Source organism: Eucalyptus grandis, chromosome 6 (assembly GCF_016545825.1).
Source record: "Eucalyptus grandis isolate ANBG69807.140 chromosome 6, ASM1654582v1, whole genome shotgun sequence".
Classification (NCBI taxonomy): domain Eukaryota; kingdom Viridiplantae; phylum Streptophyta; class Magnoliopsida; order Myrtales; family Myrtaceae; genus Eucalyptus; species Eucalyptus grandis.
Genome location: NC_052617.1, coordinates 56,186,890 through 56,203,696, shown reverse-complemented (window position 1 = coordinate 56,203,696; position 16,807 = coordinate 56,186,890). Strand labels below are relative to the sequence as shown.

Below are 16,807 nucleotides of genomic sequence, written 5' to 3'. Positions count from 1 at the left end.
TTGATGAAATTTTCTTATACATGAGACTTCGAAAAGGAAGTTAAAAAACACCACTTGGTTAAAATCATAACCTACTTTTCGTAAAGAAATTCACTTTGTATGTGATGAGTTTGGAAAGATATAAATGACTTCAAAGATACCAAATAAAAAATAAATTAGCCGATACAATTTTGAAACTAATACAATTATTGTACCATACATTTTGTTACTTATAAGTTGAGATTGTTAGCGCATGCAAACTTGGTAAAAGTCTAGTAAAATGTGACACACACACACACAAACGCGATTAATATAGACTTAGACTCATTAATTTTGTACTAAAATTGAGTTGTATACTCATATAATGTGATATAATGTACCGTATTTTATAGTGTCAATTATTGTCATGAACATAGAAAATAAAACCTTCTTTGGCTTTTGTAGGTAGAAAAGTTTCTAGCGGATCTCAAGCCAATAGAGCGCCACTCCGACTGAAAAATTACCCAATTAATTGTAGGTAAATTAATTGTAGGTATATTATAAGATTAATGCCACGAAAAACCTTATATTGATATACTCATGATAAATTTATTTAAAATTAAGTGTTTGATCAATCACGAAAGATCCAAAATTAATATATTTATGATAAATTTGTCTTCCATTAAATTAAATTAATATCACGAAAAAACCCAAATTAATATAATGCTACGTGTCATTTAATTCAGCAATTTGGCGATAAAAATTTAATTAAAATTAATAGAGAATAAATTTGTTACAACCATACTACTTTTGTGAATGTTTGTGGTTAAAAAATTATTTTAGGACAAATTAAGCACTGCACCATCACAAGCCGAATGTGATGATTGCGTATAAATTCGCTCTTCACATGACATTGTCATATTGGCATCAACTCTCCCTCTCTCTCTCAAATGGATGGAGATGGCATGAATGAGGCAGCTTTGGCGCAAAATTTCAGTCGAATCGAGCTGAGAGGAACAACTTCTGGGAAATTAGAAGCACCCTGACGCGTCATCGTTCACAGAAATTTCTGCTAACGCTTTGTTGCAGTACTGTGCCTCCACACAGGGCCACGACTTTTGAGACCCACCAACAATCCACACAAGCGTCGCCACATATCGTTGCGTTAATTCTTCCTTCGCTATAGTGAATAAACATCCTTTTAACATGCTATATGGACGTCATCAAAGCGGATCTCAATCGAAGGAGAAGAGATGTTGCATTCTGACTCCAATAACATAGGCACAGCAACTGAAGGACAAGGGTTGTTGCACTCTTGACTCCAATAACATGGGCATAAGAAGTAGCCCTTTAATGCAAGGGATTACGCAATGAAAGGGGAGAGAGTTTCTTTTCCTTTTTCGCATCCTGCCTTTTCCAAGGCATCAAATCCAAATTTTACATCCAAAACCTTTGCCCAGAAGTGCAACAATCATCGACTTAAAACGCTACACACCCCGCCGGAACTCTAGTTGTTTGGTATTCTCACTCAAAACCTGCAACCAAAAAATGTGTATATGAAGCTCGGGCAGCATGACTTAGGAAACATGGAAATCAAGGGGAAACATCACATCAATCAAAAGTCAATTGACCCTGATATTCCAAACGCCAAAATATCAGAAGTTGTTCTTTCGTTGAATTTCAAATGTGAGGTAAAATCTTACTTCTCGAATGTATTCTGCAATTGCTTTGCAGCCTTCTGCTGCAAGTTGCATGACATTTTCAAAGAGATCGAGAGGTAATTTAGCATCCATCTGCAGCAGAAAACATCAAAATCAAAGTGAATTGCAGATTTCGCAAGATTGCTAAGACATGAAAAAAGCTTGACAAATAATACGATCACTTGGGACCTGCAGAAGAGTAACTTTGTCGAGTTTTGGTAGAATTCCAATTGTAACATCAGGGCCTCCTGCACTATCTTCCACATAATTCAAATCTGTTCGGGTTACAAGAAAAGGCAAAATTAGCTCCAAAGTATAATCTGCAGCACTAGCTTACTATGTTGTCATTTAATTCACCAAACAGTTGAACTTAAGGAAAAGACACAACTTGTATATACACTAACCAAGGAGTGGTGTGCTATTCAGATATCCAGCACTGCATGATGTAACAAAATCGCGCATTGGGATCCCAGCATCGGCAAGGGCCAAAGTGGCAGCATTGATGCACGCAGACCGAGTTCCTGTGTAAAACTGCCACAGTCAAATGACAGTTTTATTGGGCCTAACAAATGCACATGACAGATAAAGAATCCTAGTGTTCCATTGTTAACAATAGAGTGCTGATGTGCATAGCCCATAAGCAAGAGGACCATTGAGTGCTTGCCATTGTCACTCACTTCTCTCAAAATGCCATGATCCTTAAAGCTAACATTGCATGGGATGGCATGACTGATGCAGCTTATGAGGATGAAAAAATGTGTACCACAATCAGTTTACAGAAGGATTATCAATGAAAATTGACATTTATCTGGACAAGGCATATGTATTATTTAGCCGTGAAATGAGAAAATCAAAGACATCACCAGGCAATGTCCAGCCTCATGAAGAAGAGAAAGAGAGCATCCGAGAACTTATGAGAATGGTAGAAACATGAAGGACAATGCATCTAGATTTTACTATTTGACCGTACTTACCTCCATCTGCTTGAAGAACTTGGACATATATATCTATCTGTGACATTAAAAAGAAAATCATTTATAAGAATTAAAAAAAAAAAAAAAGGCATTCAAAAACAAAATAGATTATGAAAATGCTGTTACATAACCTGAGAACGAGGCATAAGCTGAGTCAATATACATGCTTCCATTGTCTGTCGAATGACAAGAGATATCTCTGTTGACCGTCTGAACACAAAAGTATGTGGGAATCAGACAAATACAGGTAGCAATTATTAGTTACAACAAAGCATATCCATAGATATTAATAATAATAGGCAACAGAAGACACATTCTCCAGCAGGTCACCCAATCAATGTGTGCTCTAACAGAAACCAGTTACAATCATAAGAGCACTGAACAGATATAGCACTCCACAGCCACAGCAGAAATTATCAAAATGGATTTTCTTTTAAGACATTTACAATATAAGAAATACGGAGATTATAGAAGTTTCAGGATTGACTTCTTAATATATTAAATATATGTCTCAGCACCCACTTATCAAAGGTTGGCCTGGCTTACCGAAAAGAGACAGAAATCGGCAACTCACTTATTGCAAACACCAGAAAAGGAAAGGACATGACCTATTTTGGGAGTGATTGACTTTTCTTTTTTTTTTTTTTTTTTTGGCCTTGGTTGACATATCTCAATGAACAGAATCAACATTTTAAATAACACATCTCTCTCCACAGTTAATTTTTGCCCCCACATGCCTTTGGACATAGCAGCTTAACAATACCCTACACCAATTAGGATTGTTTACTTCTCTTAACAACTCATAATCAAAGAGTAAAAATGTTGTTTTTGGTGTATTTATTCAGGCATGATGAACTTCCCGATAGGCAGCAGCAATTATTAAATTGAACAATGGCAGTGACATTAACATTGAGAACCTTAAGAAAAATTGACAAGAATGCATATGCCCAACCAATGAGAGGAGAACTATTATGACTGGACCCTGACACGCGTCTCACTCCCACAGGGATATTGCTGGTAATTTTGGAACTTTGCAAGCATGAATTACAATCAGAGTTAGGGGAGAGAGGTTTCGAGGCAGGATTTTGAAACCTCAGCTAGCATGTATAACAAAAACATCTGGCCATGTCTCTCATGCAACTCTTTGATGCGCATATTGTAAAGACCAATTGGCACATTAACTGTCTAGCCAATCAGAGATTACCCTTCTTCCTTATTTCTTTTTTTTTTTAAGCACTGGCCTTGTATAGAGTAAAAGAGGCAATTTTGCTAAGTGCATAAGCTATCATGTTGTGTGAGTTAAGATGCTTTTTAATTACAGGTACATCTTTAATTATATAGTTGGTCGGTGTCATATATAACTACCAAGGAGACTGCTCTAATTATTAGTTATCCAGGTGTAACAGCCCTACTAGCATTTGAAACAGCTGCAGAAGCACCTGCTTACCATATTTCACTGCTTATTCTATGTTGGATGCATAAGTTGTTTTTCCTACTAATCAAAACAACATATCAAGAGAAGAACCAACCTGTCACCCTTAGGTTTTCTCATTCGATCTCCAGTACTAAAATTAGCCATGCTGTACTCACAGCGTACCTACAAGATATAAAAATGATTGATATAACTAAAAACTTCTCTTCCTTTCTATTTAGCATGGAACGGTGGATGAAACAAAGCTGCTTCCGAATACACAAGATACACAAATGAATGAATTTTACCAGAGCCTGATCATTCAGTTGTTGGCTCCTGTTTTGCACCTGCATAAGAGCAGAAGATCCATTAAATTGTGCATTACATTCAGATTATCTAATAAATTTTTTTAATATAAACAATAAAATATATGTCTGATTATAGTTGAAAAGGCATAAAAAGTACTAATTAAAATCTCTACAAAAAGAAACCATACATCCTCACTCATGCATTTTACCTACAAGAATTCCTTCCCCATGACATAAGGCCTTTACTTACAGTAGATAATTTCCCTTCATAATTCTCAACATAATATTTTTGCAGCTTTAACTTCAAAACTGGTAACATTTCTTTGCAGAGAGAAAACAACCACCACCATGCACTTAATGGATAAATTGACTATGTTAAGCCCACTAAAGCTGCTTTTGCCCAGAAAGTCACAGCATTAGTGTTAATGACAAGGCTTAAGCAGCCTGGACTCAAATACATACAGAAACGTGGAAATGGTTACTTCGCTAGTCTGTGCATCCTCAGTCATTGAAGCTTAGATAATTCACGTGCCACTATTGTCAACTTAAAAATTTTAAGATTCACACAATGCAAAATTGGACCACTATCATTGAAAAATTCTAGGCTAGTAAACAAGTCAGTGCAAGAAAAGATTAAAGTTGATTAGCATTATCCAAAAGAACAGATCATGCCCAAAAGCAAAAACAGGTCAGACTTCCCAAGTGCTGCGATGTGATGGACCGAAGCAGACAAAAAAAACCGCCACTAAAAACTTCAAGGTAAATAACATGCAAAAACAAAAGATCTTCTGATCGATACCTCTCTCGGACCATAAACAGCAGCAATGACTTTGGTGTTGCCCATCTCGAAAACAGCAGAACTGTAGCAAAGTCAGTTCAGTCAATCCGTATGGACTGCCATTGTTGGTTTGGTCGAATATAAAGAGATACAGCAAAGAAAGAAACTACTACCAAACTGTGGTTTGGCATACCCGTCAGCCTTGGCGACAACCCCAATCTCTGCTTGAAGTTTCCTCATCTAAGGTCAAAAGATATGGAAAAGGAAGCAACAAAATTAAACACAAACTCGTTCATGCATCTATTTGTGCATCATGAACCCTTGTATGCTCGCGCAAAACGGGCACATGAGAGAGAGAGAGAGAGAGAGAGAGATTACTTCCATGGGCCGCCGACCATCAATGCGGAGTCCTTCGGGGCTAACATACTCCATCTCTTGCAAAAGCACCAGAATTCTTAAAAAAACAGCTTCAGTGACTGTCTTGACAACCAAAGGCAAGCTGATATCTTGATGGTTCACTATCAGCAAGACAATGTCGGTTGCAGTTATTGATAGTGTAAGATACACAGTGGTAAAACTAGTGTTGGGCAAGCATTGGAGACGTAAAGGCAGATTTCAATATCCTAAATCATCAACACAACTCACAAAAGATTTAAACTTTAGGCAATTTCCACTAAGCCCCCAAACAGAAACATAAAAAGCATCTCAAAATTCAACAGCAATGGGTAGCAAGTACTGACGAGAATCTGACTCCGCATGAAATTGAGCAAAAAAGCCATCGAATTCACCTATTTCTTGTGCATACTGATTTAAGTAATTTACACGCCTTTCGCCAATGACCCGCTTCACACCAACCGTACGGGCTTTTAAACCAGCCGGCACAATTAAGTTCCCCCGGGCGGCCAGGACGCCAGAGTACAACCGAGAGGACATAGAAAGAAAAACAAAGCAAAGAAACAACGAAGCAGACTTGGGCGTGGAGAAACTGCTAGAGTGCGAGCTTGAAAGGAAACCTAGGTCGGATTGCCTTGAGGTTTAGACAAGGAAAAACAAAGCTAACTCTCATGGGCATTTCATCGAACGGATTACGTGCAGCAGCTGGCCGGATCATTTAAGCACGGAATTCAGGCAACGATTACGATTCAAGCGAAACTACTATGACCAACACTACCGGGAGATCGAATCACCAACCTCTCCACGAATTCAACCCAGAAATTAGCAGATTCTGGCACGGATCTTTTGCTCTGTCGCTCGTCCAACGGCGCCGCCCTCGTCGCTCTACACTTAGCGAGAGATGTGAAGAAAGGAAAAAACCAGGCCGACGCGGGCTTGTCCGCGGGCTTTTCCCTTTTTCTTTTCGATTTTTTTTTATTTTATTTATTTTTATTATTTGCTACTCTTCCCAACTTCTCTATTTTTGTCGCTTCTGCCGTTTTGAAAAGTTTTCCTGAATCTCTATTTGCTGGTCTTCTTAGTTCTTACTGTAAAATTTACTGTAAATTTTATCGGTAAACCTGTGGAAATGGGTTGTAGACCCGGTGTATTCGATAAATGGGTTTAGAATTATAATTTTTTTTTTTTTTTTTAAATATAGATACTAAACTCAACTCATATTGGTGACTCTCTATTAATCTTTTATGAGAAAATAATGGACTTCTTTGACAGTTCCAAATTCGGAAAATTTTTGGTACGCCCCGAAGATGGGCCCAATTCATTCTTATTAGAAATATCAAGGTGGCTTCTTTTTCTTTTTCTTTTTTCCATTATCTTTTGTTTTTATTAATCGTGTAAGTTTCGTCTTTTAATTACCCGAATATATCTTTTTCTTTATGGCATTTGGCATTGTTTATTTATTTTTCTTTTGTGATATTCCAATCTTTGTTCTTGTCAATGTAATCCATGGTCAGCATAGATCTTTTTCTTCTTCTTTTTCTCGATATCTTACACTCCATTCAATCAAAATAGAAAGTCCTTCATGTTATTTGTTCCTATAATTTGATAAATTCATTGTCAAGTGCTAAATTTATCTTATCCTTCATCGTGAATTAATACAAAAATAAAAAAATTTATGCATTGTTGAAAGCCAATTCTTTAGCATAGAATAGTCGAATTAATGATTTTATTTAAAGATTTTAAAGAAGGTTGACTAGGTGATTATGGATTTTTATTTGTTGGATTATTTATGGAAATATTGTAGCAAATGGGTCGGGTTAGGTATGGGTCACTAAATTTATATAGCCTACAAATTTTGAATTTCGTAAAAGTCATGAATTTATTTTAGAGATGATTGGTTCTCGTTTGGTTCAATGAAACTGGTAACTTATTTAACACGAAGATGAAATTGAAAAGGAAAAAAGGGTGAGAGATTTCGGCTTTTCTCCTGCGAAAAGAAAGAGGTTCAATTGATCATTTAAAGAAATTTTTCACGCTTTTCTCCAGCAAATTTCGTACATCATGATCGAAGGAATTAGTTCCTCTAGACTATGTTAGAAGGGGCAACAAAGGTGGCAATGATCGAAGAGGGAAGCAAAGGAGATTGTCTTCATTTTATTTTGGCAACAAATTGGCAAGGGAATTTGAATGTGAGGGAAATAACATACGGAGAGGGATATTCTCTTTGGAAGATATTGGGAAAGGTCAGTCAATTGGAGAGAAATAAAAGGAAAATATGAATATTACGGAAGAGGGTGAGAGATTTAAGCACTCATAGAAGCGAAGCAAATCAACGAGACCATTTACGCCTCTCTCTTCCCTTAATTCTTTTGAAGATGTATGTATGTGTGTGTATATATATATATATATATGTTGATGCGATTCTCCCTTGGACTATAATTAGACCGCTTGGATACCGGTTCCACTTTTAGAAATTGGGAACTACATCCAACCAGCCGATTTGGTTTTGATCCGATCAGTCAATCTTGCTCATCCATATGTATTTGATTTGGAAAGTTGATACTTATATACTTACAAATATTTTAGGTGTCTTCACGTTTTGATTGGTTACTGGTAATGAACACAATATGAGAAATAGATCCTCAGTAGATATTAATAATGACAAAGCGATGACCTTACCAAAAAATAAAAAATAATTACAAAGCGATGAACACAATATGAGAAATAGATCGTAAGTAGATATTAATAATTATAAAGCAAGTTCATCTTAAACGAATTCTAATGACGTGGCTTATTGTCAGGAGTTTTTTGTCTTTTTTAAATAGAATAATATTTAATAAGATATTGGTTATACATGACATGATGTTAAAATTGCAGATGATGGACAGAGATAAAGTATATTCAGATTTTATCTCTTTTTCCAGTTGAAACTTGAAAGAAAATTGGATAAATTATGTGCAAGTATCTTCAAATACATTCTTAATTGATAACATGTATTTCGAAGATAATTTCTCAAACATATTCTCGAATGATATAGTTTTGACTTGAATAATGTAATTATTAAATACGACACAATCTCTTTAACCAAGAAAAGAAAAATTACGTTGAAAATTTTAGATATTAAAGAGAATCGCTCTATATATTAAAGAGAATCGCTCTATAAAAACTCAATAATAGTGGAACAAGCTAAAGAGAAAGCTCATGAACTGTAATACAATACTGTCATTTTTTATCTACGATTTCAATGGTTGAGATTAAAAATAGATGAAGAAATATATCTTCAAATATATTGTCAAGCGGCATAACTTATTTTGAAAGCACTACACTAGTAAAATTAAGGAAATCCATTCAATTTTAAATTACAATGGCCCACTTAGAAAGACATTTTTGTCATTTGAATCTGTAATTTGGATAAAAATAGGAAAATATGGCTCGTTAATAATGGTACAATTTGTAATTTCAATCACAACCTAACCTATTGCATCAATAAAGTTTGCTTAAGATTGACAATGTGTAGTGGTATATAGTTCAATATATCGGGCGAATCGATTTTTCCAAATTATAATAAATTATAATCATATCATTTATAGTAATTAAATTATAGTTCCAAGCATAGCTCATGCCATTAACTGAATAAATTCCACTCTGATCAAAATGTATTTTTATTAAGTAAGTTCAATATTGATAATCAAGGCATAATATGTAATTGTATTTGAGTATGTGATGGATCTAACCTCAAGAAATTAGGCCCAATATCTCCCCAAAAAGCCCATGAAATTCTACCAGGTGGAGAAACCGAAGAGCTCTTCTTCTTCCTGCTCCTCCTGCTCCTCCTCCTCCCTCCTCAAAAAGTTGCAGAAAGCTAGGGCACAAAAGTCAAGATTCGATCTCGCTGCTCTGCTCTGCTCCGCTCCTTTTTTGAGTGGAGAAAATTTCGAATTCTGGGGAAGGGCCCGAATCGAGCGCTGGATTCGATCTCTCTCCATCTCCTCCCGCGCCGTCCCGATCCGATTCGCGATCCATCCGTGAGTTTCTCTCCTTCTCCTCCTCCTCCTCGTTTGCCGCCATTGCTTGTTTTACGTTCGAGAGCTCGAGTTTTGACCTGTCGTCTCGCCTTGCGATTGCGGTTGATGTTGATCGCGAGTGGTCGGCACTTCGCTTTCATCGTCAAGGGGCTCATTCTGCGCGCATTTTCTCTGTTGGAGTTATCCGTTCTGGGTTTTTATTTTTCTTTGGAATCCGATCTCTTCCCCGTGATTTCCCGGACGAAGGTTCGATTTTTGGTGGAGGGCGATCCTTGGTTTGCTGCTCGAAAGCTTTATCTCTGCTGAGTATTGGGTGTGGAACGTTATCAAAATGAATTTTTTTTTTTTTCGTGCTGAGGTGTTGGATTAGGGTGCAATCAGGTTGCTTTGATCCGTTACGCAAGGTTTCCAACGATGTACCCTGGAATCTTTGGTTGATCTCTCTCTGTTTTTAAGCTCGAGTGTATGTCTTCTTGTTTTAGATGGGTGAAAGGTCGAACTTTTATGATGTTTGAGAAGAGGACCGGGGACAAGGAGCTATCTTTATTGCTTCTTAAGGTTAATATATGGGTAGTTATTAAAAATAGTGAATATCATGATTGGGCGATAATTTGGCATATCTGTACCTTACGTCCTGCAATCCTCAGTCGCTCAAGACGTTAAAGGATCTTGACTAGAATCCTGTTCTTTTCTATTCTCGCTTTTATGGTTCCTTAGTAGTTTCGACGTAATTACTCCTGGTTACCCCCTTAATTGCCCCTTATGGGAGAAGCTCCTTGACTGTTTAGCCTTGTTCTCACTCACAGATTTCGTCATTATTCTCTTACCTGAAACAGTGCCTTAAGGAACCTCCTTGTATAAGGCTACTTGTTAAGATACCCATTGAGTCGAACTTTTCTTCTCTAAGGGTGCATTTCTGCTGCTGGTTATGGTCTAGTAGGAGTGGATTATTTTTTCGTTTTTGATATAATCTTAATTCCATAAAACTTGCTCCATTTTTACTTGAGAAAGCTATCAATTAATTGGCGCGCTCTAAAATCACGTGCTCTCTTGGCCTTTTTGTCCAGGTTTAAAATGGCAAGAATCAAGAAGACTGTGGAGGGAATCCAGCTCCCAGCTACCCAGGATTCCTTGTGCATATTGGGATCTGGCACATTAAAAGCATCCAAAATTGGACAATCTAAGAAGAAGAGGAGCAAGCATTGCAATGCATTTGAAAAGGAGTGGGACCAAGCTACCTGCTCAGTGTGTATGGAGTACCCTCACAATGCTGTACTACTGTTATGTTCTTCCTATGACAAAGGTTGTCGACCATACATGTGTGCAACTGGGCGTCGCTATTCGAATTGTCTTGAGCAGTACAAAAAGGCTTACACAAAAGTGACAGAAGTACCAAGCACCCATGAGGGAAATGGATCAACCCCATGTGCTAGTTTCAATTGTAGGCAGACCAATGAAAAGATAGAAATCTCTGAGCTTTTGTGCCCACTTTGCCGGGGACAGGTGAAAGGCTGGACAGTGGTGGAACAGGCACGCAAGTATTTTAACACAAAGAAGAGGACCTGCATGCAAGATAAGTGCATGTTTAGTGGCAGCTATAAGCAACTATGTAAGCATGTAAAAAAGGAGCATCCATCAGCACGACCACGGGCTGTGGACCCTTCACACAAGGAGCAGTGGAAGATGCTCGAGCAGCGAAACGAGAGGGACGATGTGATTAGTACAATTATGTCATCAACACCGGGTGCAGTGATGCTTGGGGATTATGTGCTGGAGCCAAACCATCAGGACTCGTTTTCTGATTATGATTCAGAAGAATATTCAGATAGTGATATGTTTCCTTTGGAGTCTTTTGGAAGAAATTATATCTCGCAAGCTCAAAGAATGTATGGGAATGATTATGACTCATTGAGAGGGAATGATTATGACTCATTCAGGGGGAACGATATCAGTTCTTGTCCTTCCTTTCGGTCTGGTCGTAGCTACCGCAGGGTACCATTGACTAGTCGATCAAGAAGGCACCGAAGAAATAGAATTTTTTAACTGAAGTTGGTGAAGTATATTAGAGTAGAGTGGTGAGAAGTGGCATGATCTAAGCTTTTCTCTAGTTACTTCCTTACTGAAAATGCTTTTTTGCGCCATTGGATAGGGTTTTATTCATTTTGGTATTACTGGATCATTTTGTTCATATTATTGGATAGGTGGGGCAGCCAAGAAAACCATTTTTTTATCTGAAGGAGAAAACCATTTTTTATCTGAAGGATATTTGTGTGGTGCTTGTTCATTTGCATAGTCCGTGGCCAACTAACAGGCTGTAATTATTTCTGCCTGGAACCCAGATTTGCTAGATGGCTACTACTGTTCTGGTCATTTATGTTATATGGTCATTTATTGAGGTGGTCCTTGGATTCACAAAGGATCTTTCACATTAATCTATTTCTTTTTGGTGCATGGACTTGGATATTTTACAGCTTCGAGTTTGTTTTAGAGATTGATATTGACATTGTACTTGCGATGATCTTTGTCTGAGTCAATCAGAAGAGACATTGGGCAGGGAAAGCATATGATCGGCAATTCTGTTCATATGATTGTGACTTGTAAGACTAACTCTTGAATGCGGACTCATTCTGTTTACCAAGAGAGTAGGGTCCATGCTGGTAATTTATCATGCCAAAAACAACCTCGGGGCATTTTCTAATAGTCATATGTTACTTCTGGTGCGGTATGGTACCTTTCTGCATTTAAAACTGCCATGATCTGACGGGTTTCAACAGTTGTACTTAGATGAGTGGCTGTTTATAATCTATGACGAATTTTTGTTGGTTACATTGCACGTTGAAGTGCGAAGCCCCATTGCCTTTTATAAGTGTTTAGTCGTCATCCCTAATTGCCTGAATGGATCAAGTGTTTTCGGCAGATGTGGAGAGTTGCTAGTAGTCAAGCTTGGATTTAAGTTTAGTTTTTTTTTTCTTGTTCTTTGATTGGGCTGGTTCATACATATGGCTTCTTAATTCTCATTTTCTGTAAAAGGAAGCAATTGAGTCACAATAGGAAAGCTGATTATTGCATTATCCATAGAAAGAGCTTGTGTAGCTTGTTTTTCTTTGGGGTAGTGAACCAGTGATTTGACTCCCAACAGGAATTGCAGGGTTCCTTTAAGATCCGTCCTCGGTCACTTTACCTAGGATAGTTGATGGAAAGAAAAAAAAAAAAGCTGGATAAATGGCCATCGATCATGTGATCTGAAGTACTTTCTTCATTGTTTGCCTACCTGTTGCTGTTTGAGCCAGGCTTCATTCAGGTTCCACTGCAGCAGCATGTGTGACAAGAATTTGTGCAAACAAAAGGTCGAGAGATTTCTCATCTCTATACGGAGCTGAATAGATACAACCAGTCACGGTGCAGATTGTTAGGCAAACAGAAGATAGAGCTTGTTTTCATTGCACTAGTTTCACATTGGTCTTGTCTGTTCTCGGAGCCTTTTGACTCATGTTTTGTTCTTAGTATAGATTGTTAGGCTTTCTCAATGTTATACAGTTGGTCTATTGGTGGCATTGGTGGTGTGGCTTCCAACATGCTACCGGATCAGTTTGTTATGGTAAGATTGATGGGTGTATTGAAAGTTTAATGATCTCTACCTTTGCAATTTGTCTAAATCAGGTATGCTAGCTATTTCATGCACTCAAAACTATACGAACATTGATTAACTAGCGTTCTATATGACTAGTGGTCTCACCAATCACTATCACTACACTTTTAAGTGAGTATTGTACATTCACGGTTCTCATGTATACTCTTGACCAGACAGGATCAGAGTAACTGCTCGAACGTCATGAGTGAATGCTACTCACATGGGCACATCTAGTGGTCCTCAGAACAAGAAGCCACAGCTCCAAAAATCTTCATGAGGGCCGACTTGAAATCTGGCTTTTGTCCAAAGTAAGGTTCCCCAGCAAGAACTGGAAGAGAGAGGCTAGCAGCTTCTCTGCTATTTAGGTGGGATTGGCATCGTCTGGAATCAGTTGTTTATCTATAAATCCATAACGTTTTGGAGCGAATCACACACCACCGTATAGTCTTGTATTTTGACTGGAAGAAGAGATAGCTAAGTTGCCCCCTTAATCTGTGAGACTTCTGTTGTTGCTTTGGGAAAGAACCCTTTTTGTCCTGGACTTTGAAAGGATATGGGTTGACCTCTGGTCGAGTAACGCTTGCAGCTCCCTTCAGGCACTCGACACAAGCTTGATTCTCCTGCAATCTGGATTTCTAGAGAGAGAGGGTCACAAAGTTCACGGCATGGGGGGTGGCGAATAGGGAAGGAGAGGAGACGATGGCCTCTAGGAGAAGCAGGGAGTGGTCTTGGTTTTTGGGCGTCTTCCTTCTCTCTCAACTGAACTCAGAACCGCCCGCCTGTTTCTCTCTTGGCCATTGGAGTCCCCCCTGGGACGCTTCCAACATCGAACGCCATTTATCTCTCTCTATCTGTCCGAAAGTCATTATGTAAGTCCATGGATGAACGTATGCACTGCATTTGGCTTCCTGATATACTTCAAGAAAAAAACGAGTGTTCTTCCTGCCAAATTTGCACCTCATATAATGTTGATTTTAGATGATGTTGGTAATTTCTTGAGGAAGCTAAGGGTGCGTTTGGTAATATTTCCATTCCGGGGAATAATTTTTGAATAGAAATATTTATTTATTTATTTTTGTTCTTATGAATAATTTCCAAGCATAAGAACGTGCTTGGTAATTGCAAAAATTTTTTATTTTAGGAATAGATATGCGTTTGATAAACTTGTATAATTTTGTTATTTTTTTTTTTTTTTTAAAATAATTTTAAAATATTTTTATTTAAAAATATTTTTATTATATTTTTCTTTTTTTCTTTTGGTCGGTCATTGGAGCGTCGCCGGGCCAGCGGTGGCTTGGCGAGGCCAAACTTGGCTGGTGGCTAGGCGAGCTTGGCCGGTGAGAGGTTGACCTCGTGTCGCTTGGGCAAGGCCGAGCTTCGCCGGGCCACCGCTGGGCGACGTCGACTTGGTGGTGGCTTAATGAGGTTGAGCCTCGTCGGTGGCTAGAGCATGGCATGCTCGGCCTCGCCTAGCCCACGGCGAGAAAAAGTTAAGAAAAAGAAGAAGAAAAATAAGTGTTTCTCAAAATTGTTCCTAGGAACAAAAATCAACTACTTTTTATTTTTGTTCCAAATCTATTTCTGGAAATAAAAAAATAAAAACGTTTTTGTTTTTTTTTTGTTCTCCGGCGCAAAAGAACATAAATTTTTGTTCAACAATTTTAAAAGACAGGGCCTAAACTTCTCAATCCTTTCATTTCATTCTCGAATCGATGCCCAAATCGTATTTCAAGGAAATCAGTGGCGAGAGCATCGCAGTGCACTGATGATTAAATTTTTAAATGTAGCGACTTAAACTTGTATTTTCCTAATTATTTTTAAAATTTTTCTTGGCTGCGCTAGGTCTTGCCCCTTCGATTTGTTCCCATGGAAGTTTCTCTAGCGAACTAGGTACTCCTAGAGACAAAATCCAATCGCTTGTTGCACGTACTGAGATTCTCCTGATCTTTGTTTTTTCCGCATAAGTAAGAAACCTAAACCAAATCTGCAAAGCGCAAGCAAGTCATTAACTCATGAACTAATCCACAGCTTAGTCCCACGTGCATGTTTCCAGGAAAGTTATAAAAAAATTCATAAATCTATTGCATTTGTGTTAATTCGGTCCTAAACCTTTCAATTGACTAATTTAATCCATTTTATTTATTTATTTATGATTTATCAATTCAGTTTCAAACCTTTTAATTGTGTCAATATAGTATAGGGCTTATTAGCGAGAGCGTTCTTAGGGGTTGCATTCCTGAAGAATCAGACAACCAGCCAGACTACAAAATGTATAGCCTTTGCATTTACATTGTTGCATCTTTTCCTAGTCGAGGAATTCGATTATTTTAGGAAATCATCCTTTGTCTCTCAGTTGTCTTTTAATGCTTAGCGATCGTGACACAGAACTCTAAACTCCAAAAATTCATCTATCTCATTACGTCAGTAAGACAACATGAGATTTCGAAGAGGAAATTGTTTGCAACCTCAGAGTTTTCAGGTGACAAATGTGTACTTTGAAATAGAGGGAAGACATGGCTACGGTATTGATGAAGAGGGAGTCATTACAGAGACACCGCAGCCTAAATTTGGAGAAGATGGCGTACTAAATCTGGTGTCTGAAGAAAACTAGAGGAAGCTTACTTATGAATACGTGCCCCTCACGATTATCCTCCACCGGAGCTGGAGAATCTTGAGGCAGGACCAGAGTTCAAAGCAGTAAGCGTATAAACTGGCCGAGTGCAAAGGCGATTAGATTCGATTCGTTCAAGTAGCTACCTCAGATTCTGCAAGAAAAAGACTGAAGGCATCGACCCGCGGGAAGAACCGAGCGTCGCTAGTTTTGCTGGGCTCGCATATGTTCTTATGCTGCTGATGAGCATATGGATAAACGAGAATCGAGAATCTAACCTTCATCTTCATCTTGCTTTATGACAGCAGAAAGGAATCAACCAAACCGACCTACCTTTGTGCCTCAATATATATATGCGGACGTAACGCCGGGTTCGGCAAGTACTAGTTCGTACCTCTAAAGTTCAATGGCTCACTCGGAGAACGAGGCTCTAAACCAAGTCCTTGCACTCGTCGAGGCTTTCAGAGCATTCGACAGCGACGACGATGGGCAAATCACCAGCGCTGAGCTTGGCGGGATCATGAGGTCACTGGGCTACAATGTCTCCGCACAAGAGGTCGATGCGATGATGCGAGAGGCGGATGCCAACAGGGACGGGCTGCTGAGCGTGGGCGAGTTCCTGGAGATGAACACCAAGGATATGGATCTCGGGGAGCTCGCGAGCTTCCTCGAGACCGCGACGATCACTTCCCTGCATGGCGTGGACATAGACGTTGCCGTCGATGTCGAGGACTTGAGGTTGATAGTCCAGTCTCTCCTTCAGACGCAGGAATGAGCTCTGGAAAAACCTGTGGAAGAAGCAAATAGCCACGCGAGCTCATTAGGGTATATCCTGGGCTTAGACGTTCAAGGGACATGAGGGAATAGCTCAAGGTGAAGTGTTGTATGTGGTGAATACTGAATAGGTGATGATAATAATAACATCCTTGATGTCAATGATAATGAATAATGGATTTTAGGGTTACACGCTTGATTCTATTTGCCTAAGCCTTACATCGACATTTCATGTCCAAAAATG

At 38.6% G+C, this 16,807-nt stretch overlaps 3 protein-coding genes across 4 annotated transcripts; 2 read left to right on the top strand and 1 right to left on the bottom strand.

Annotated features, from left to right (window-relative positions):
* Positions 1-1,193: 1,193 nt before the first annotated feature.
* Positions 1,194-6,481, bottom strand: LOC104450961 (exosome complex component RRP41 homolog). Of its 2 annotated transcripts, XM_010065698.3 has the most exons (12): positions 6,321-6,481; positions 5,508-5,647; positions 5,323-5,369; positions 5,151-5,211; positions 4,352-4,390; positions 4,162-4,229; positions 2,764-2,842; positions 2,633-2,669; positions 2,063-2,179; positions 1,848-1,933; positions 1,662-1,751; positions 1,194-1,493 (listed from the first exon to the last, which is right to left on the bottom strand). In XM_010065698.3, exons 2-12 carry the CDS (start codon positions 5,559-5,561, stop codon positions 1,446-1,448), a joined length of 726 nt encoding a protein of 241 aa, XP_010064000.2. In that variant the 5' UTR covers positions 5,562-5,647; positions 6,321-6,481; the 3' UTR covers positions 1,194-1,445. The 2 variants fall into 2 exon arrangements, with proteins under 2 accessions (XP_010064000.2, XP_010064002.2); XM_010065700.3 differs by lacking the exon at positions 6,321-6,481 and having other exon boundaries at positions 5,303-5,369; positions 5,508-5,563.
* Positions 6,482-9,313: 2,832 nt separating this feature from the next.
* LOC104450960 lies at positions 9,314-14,128 on the top strand. The gene is made up of 2 exons (XM_010065697.3): positions 9,314-9,547; positions 10,615-14,128. Exon 2 carries the CDS (start codon positions 10,622-10,624, stop codon positions 11,588-11,590), a length of 969 nt encoding a protein of 322 aa, XP_010063999.2. The 5' UTR covers positions 9,314-9,547; positions 10,615-10,621; the 3' UTR covers positions 11,591-14,128.
* A 2,032-nt stretch (positions 14,129-16,160) lies between these two features.
* LOC104450959 (probable calcium-binding protein CML29) lies at positions 16,161-16,753 on the top strand. Its single transcript, XM_010065696.3, has one exon. The coding sequence runs from the start codon at positions 16,196-16,198 to the stop codon at positions 16,562-16,564; it is 369 nt and encodes a 122-aa protein (XP_010063998.1). The 5' UTR covers positions 16,161-16,195; the 3' UTR covers positions 16,565-16,753.
* The last annotated feature ends 54 nt before the right edge of the window (positions 16,754-16,807 follow it).

What these genes read in the sequence shown, in the direction of transcription:
- LOC104450961 (XM_010065698.3), bottom strand. Translation starts at nt 5,561, where the DNA reads ATGGAGTATGTTAGCCCCGAAGGACTCCGCATTGATGGTCGGCGGCCC. An exon ending in GTTGTCGCCAAGGCTGACGG is followed by an intron (nt 5,212 to 5,322) that starts GTATGCCAAACC and finishes ACTTTGCTACAG; the next exon opens with TTCTGCTGTTTTCGAGATGG. An exon ending in ACAAAGTTACTCTTCTGCAG is followed by an intron (nt 1,752 to 1,847) that starts GTCCCAAGTGAT and finishes TTTCTGCTGCAG; the next exon opens with ATGGATGCTAAATTACCTCT.
- LOC104450960 (XM_010065697.3), top strand. Translation starts at nt 10,622, where the DNA reads ATGGCAAGAATCAAGAAGACTGTGGAGGGAATCCAGCTCCCAGCTACC.
- LOC104450959 (XM_010065696.3), top strand. Translation starts at nt 16,196, where the DNA reads ATGGCTCACTCGGAGAACGAGGCTCTAAACCAAGTCCTTGCACTCGTC.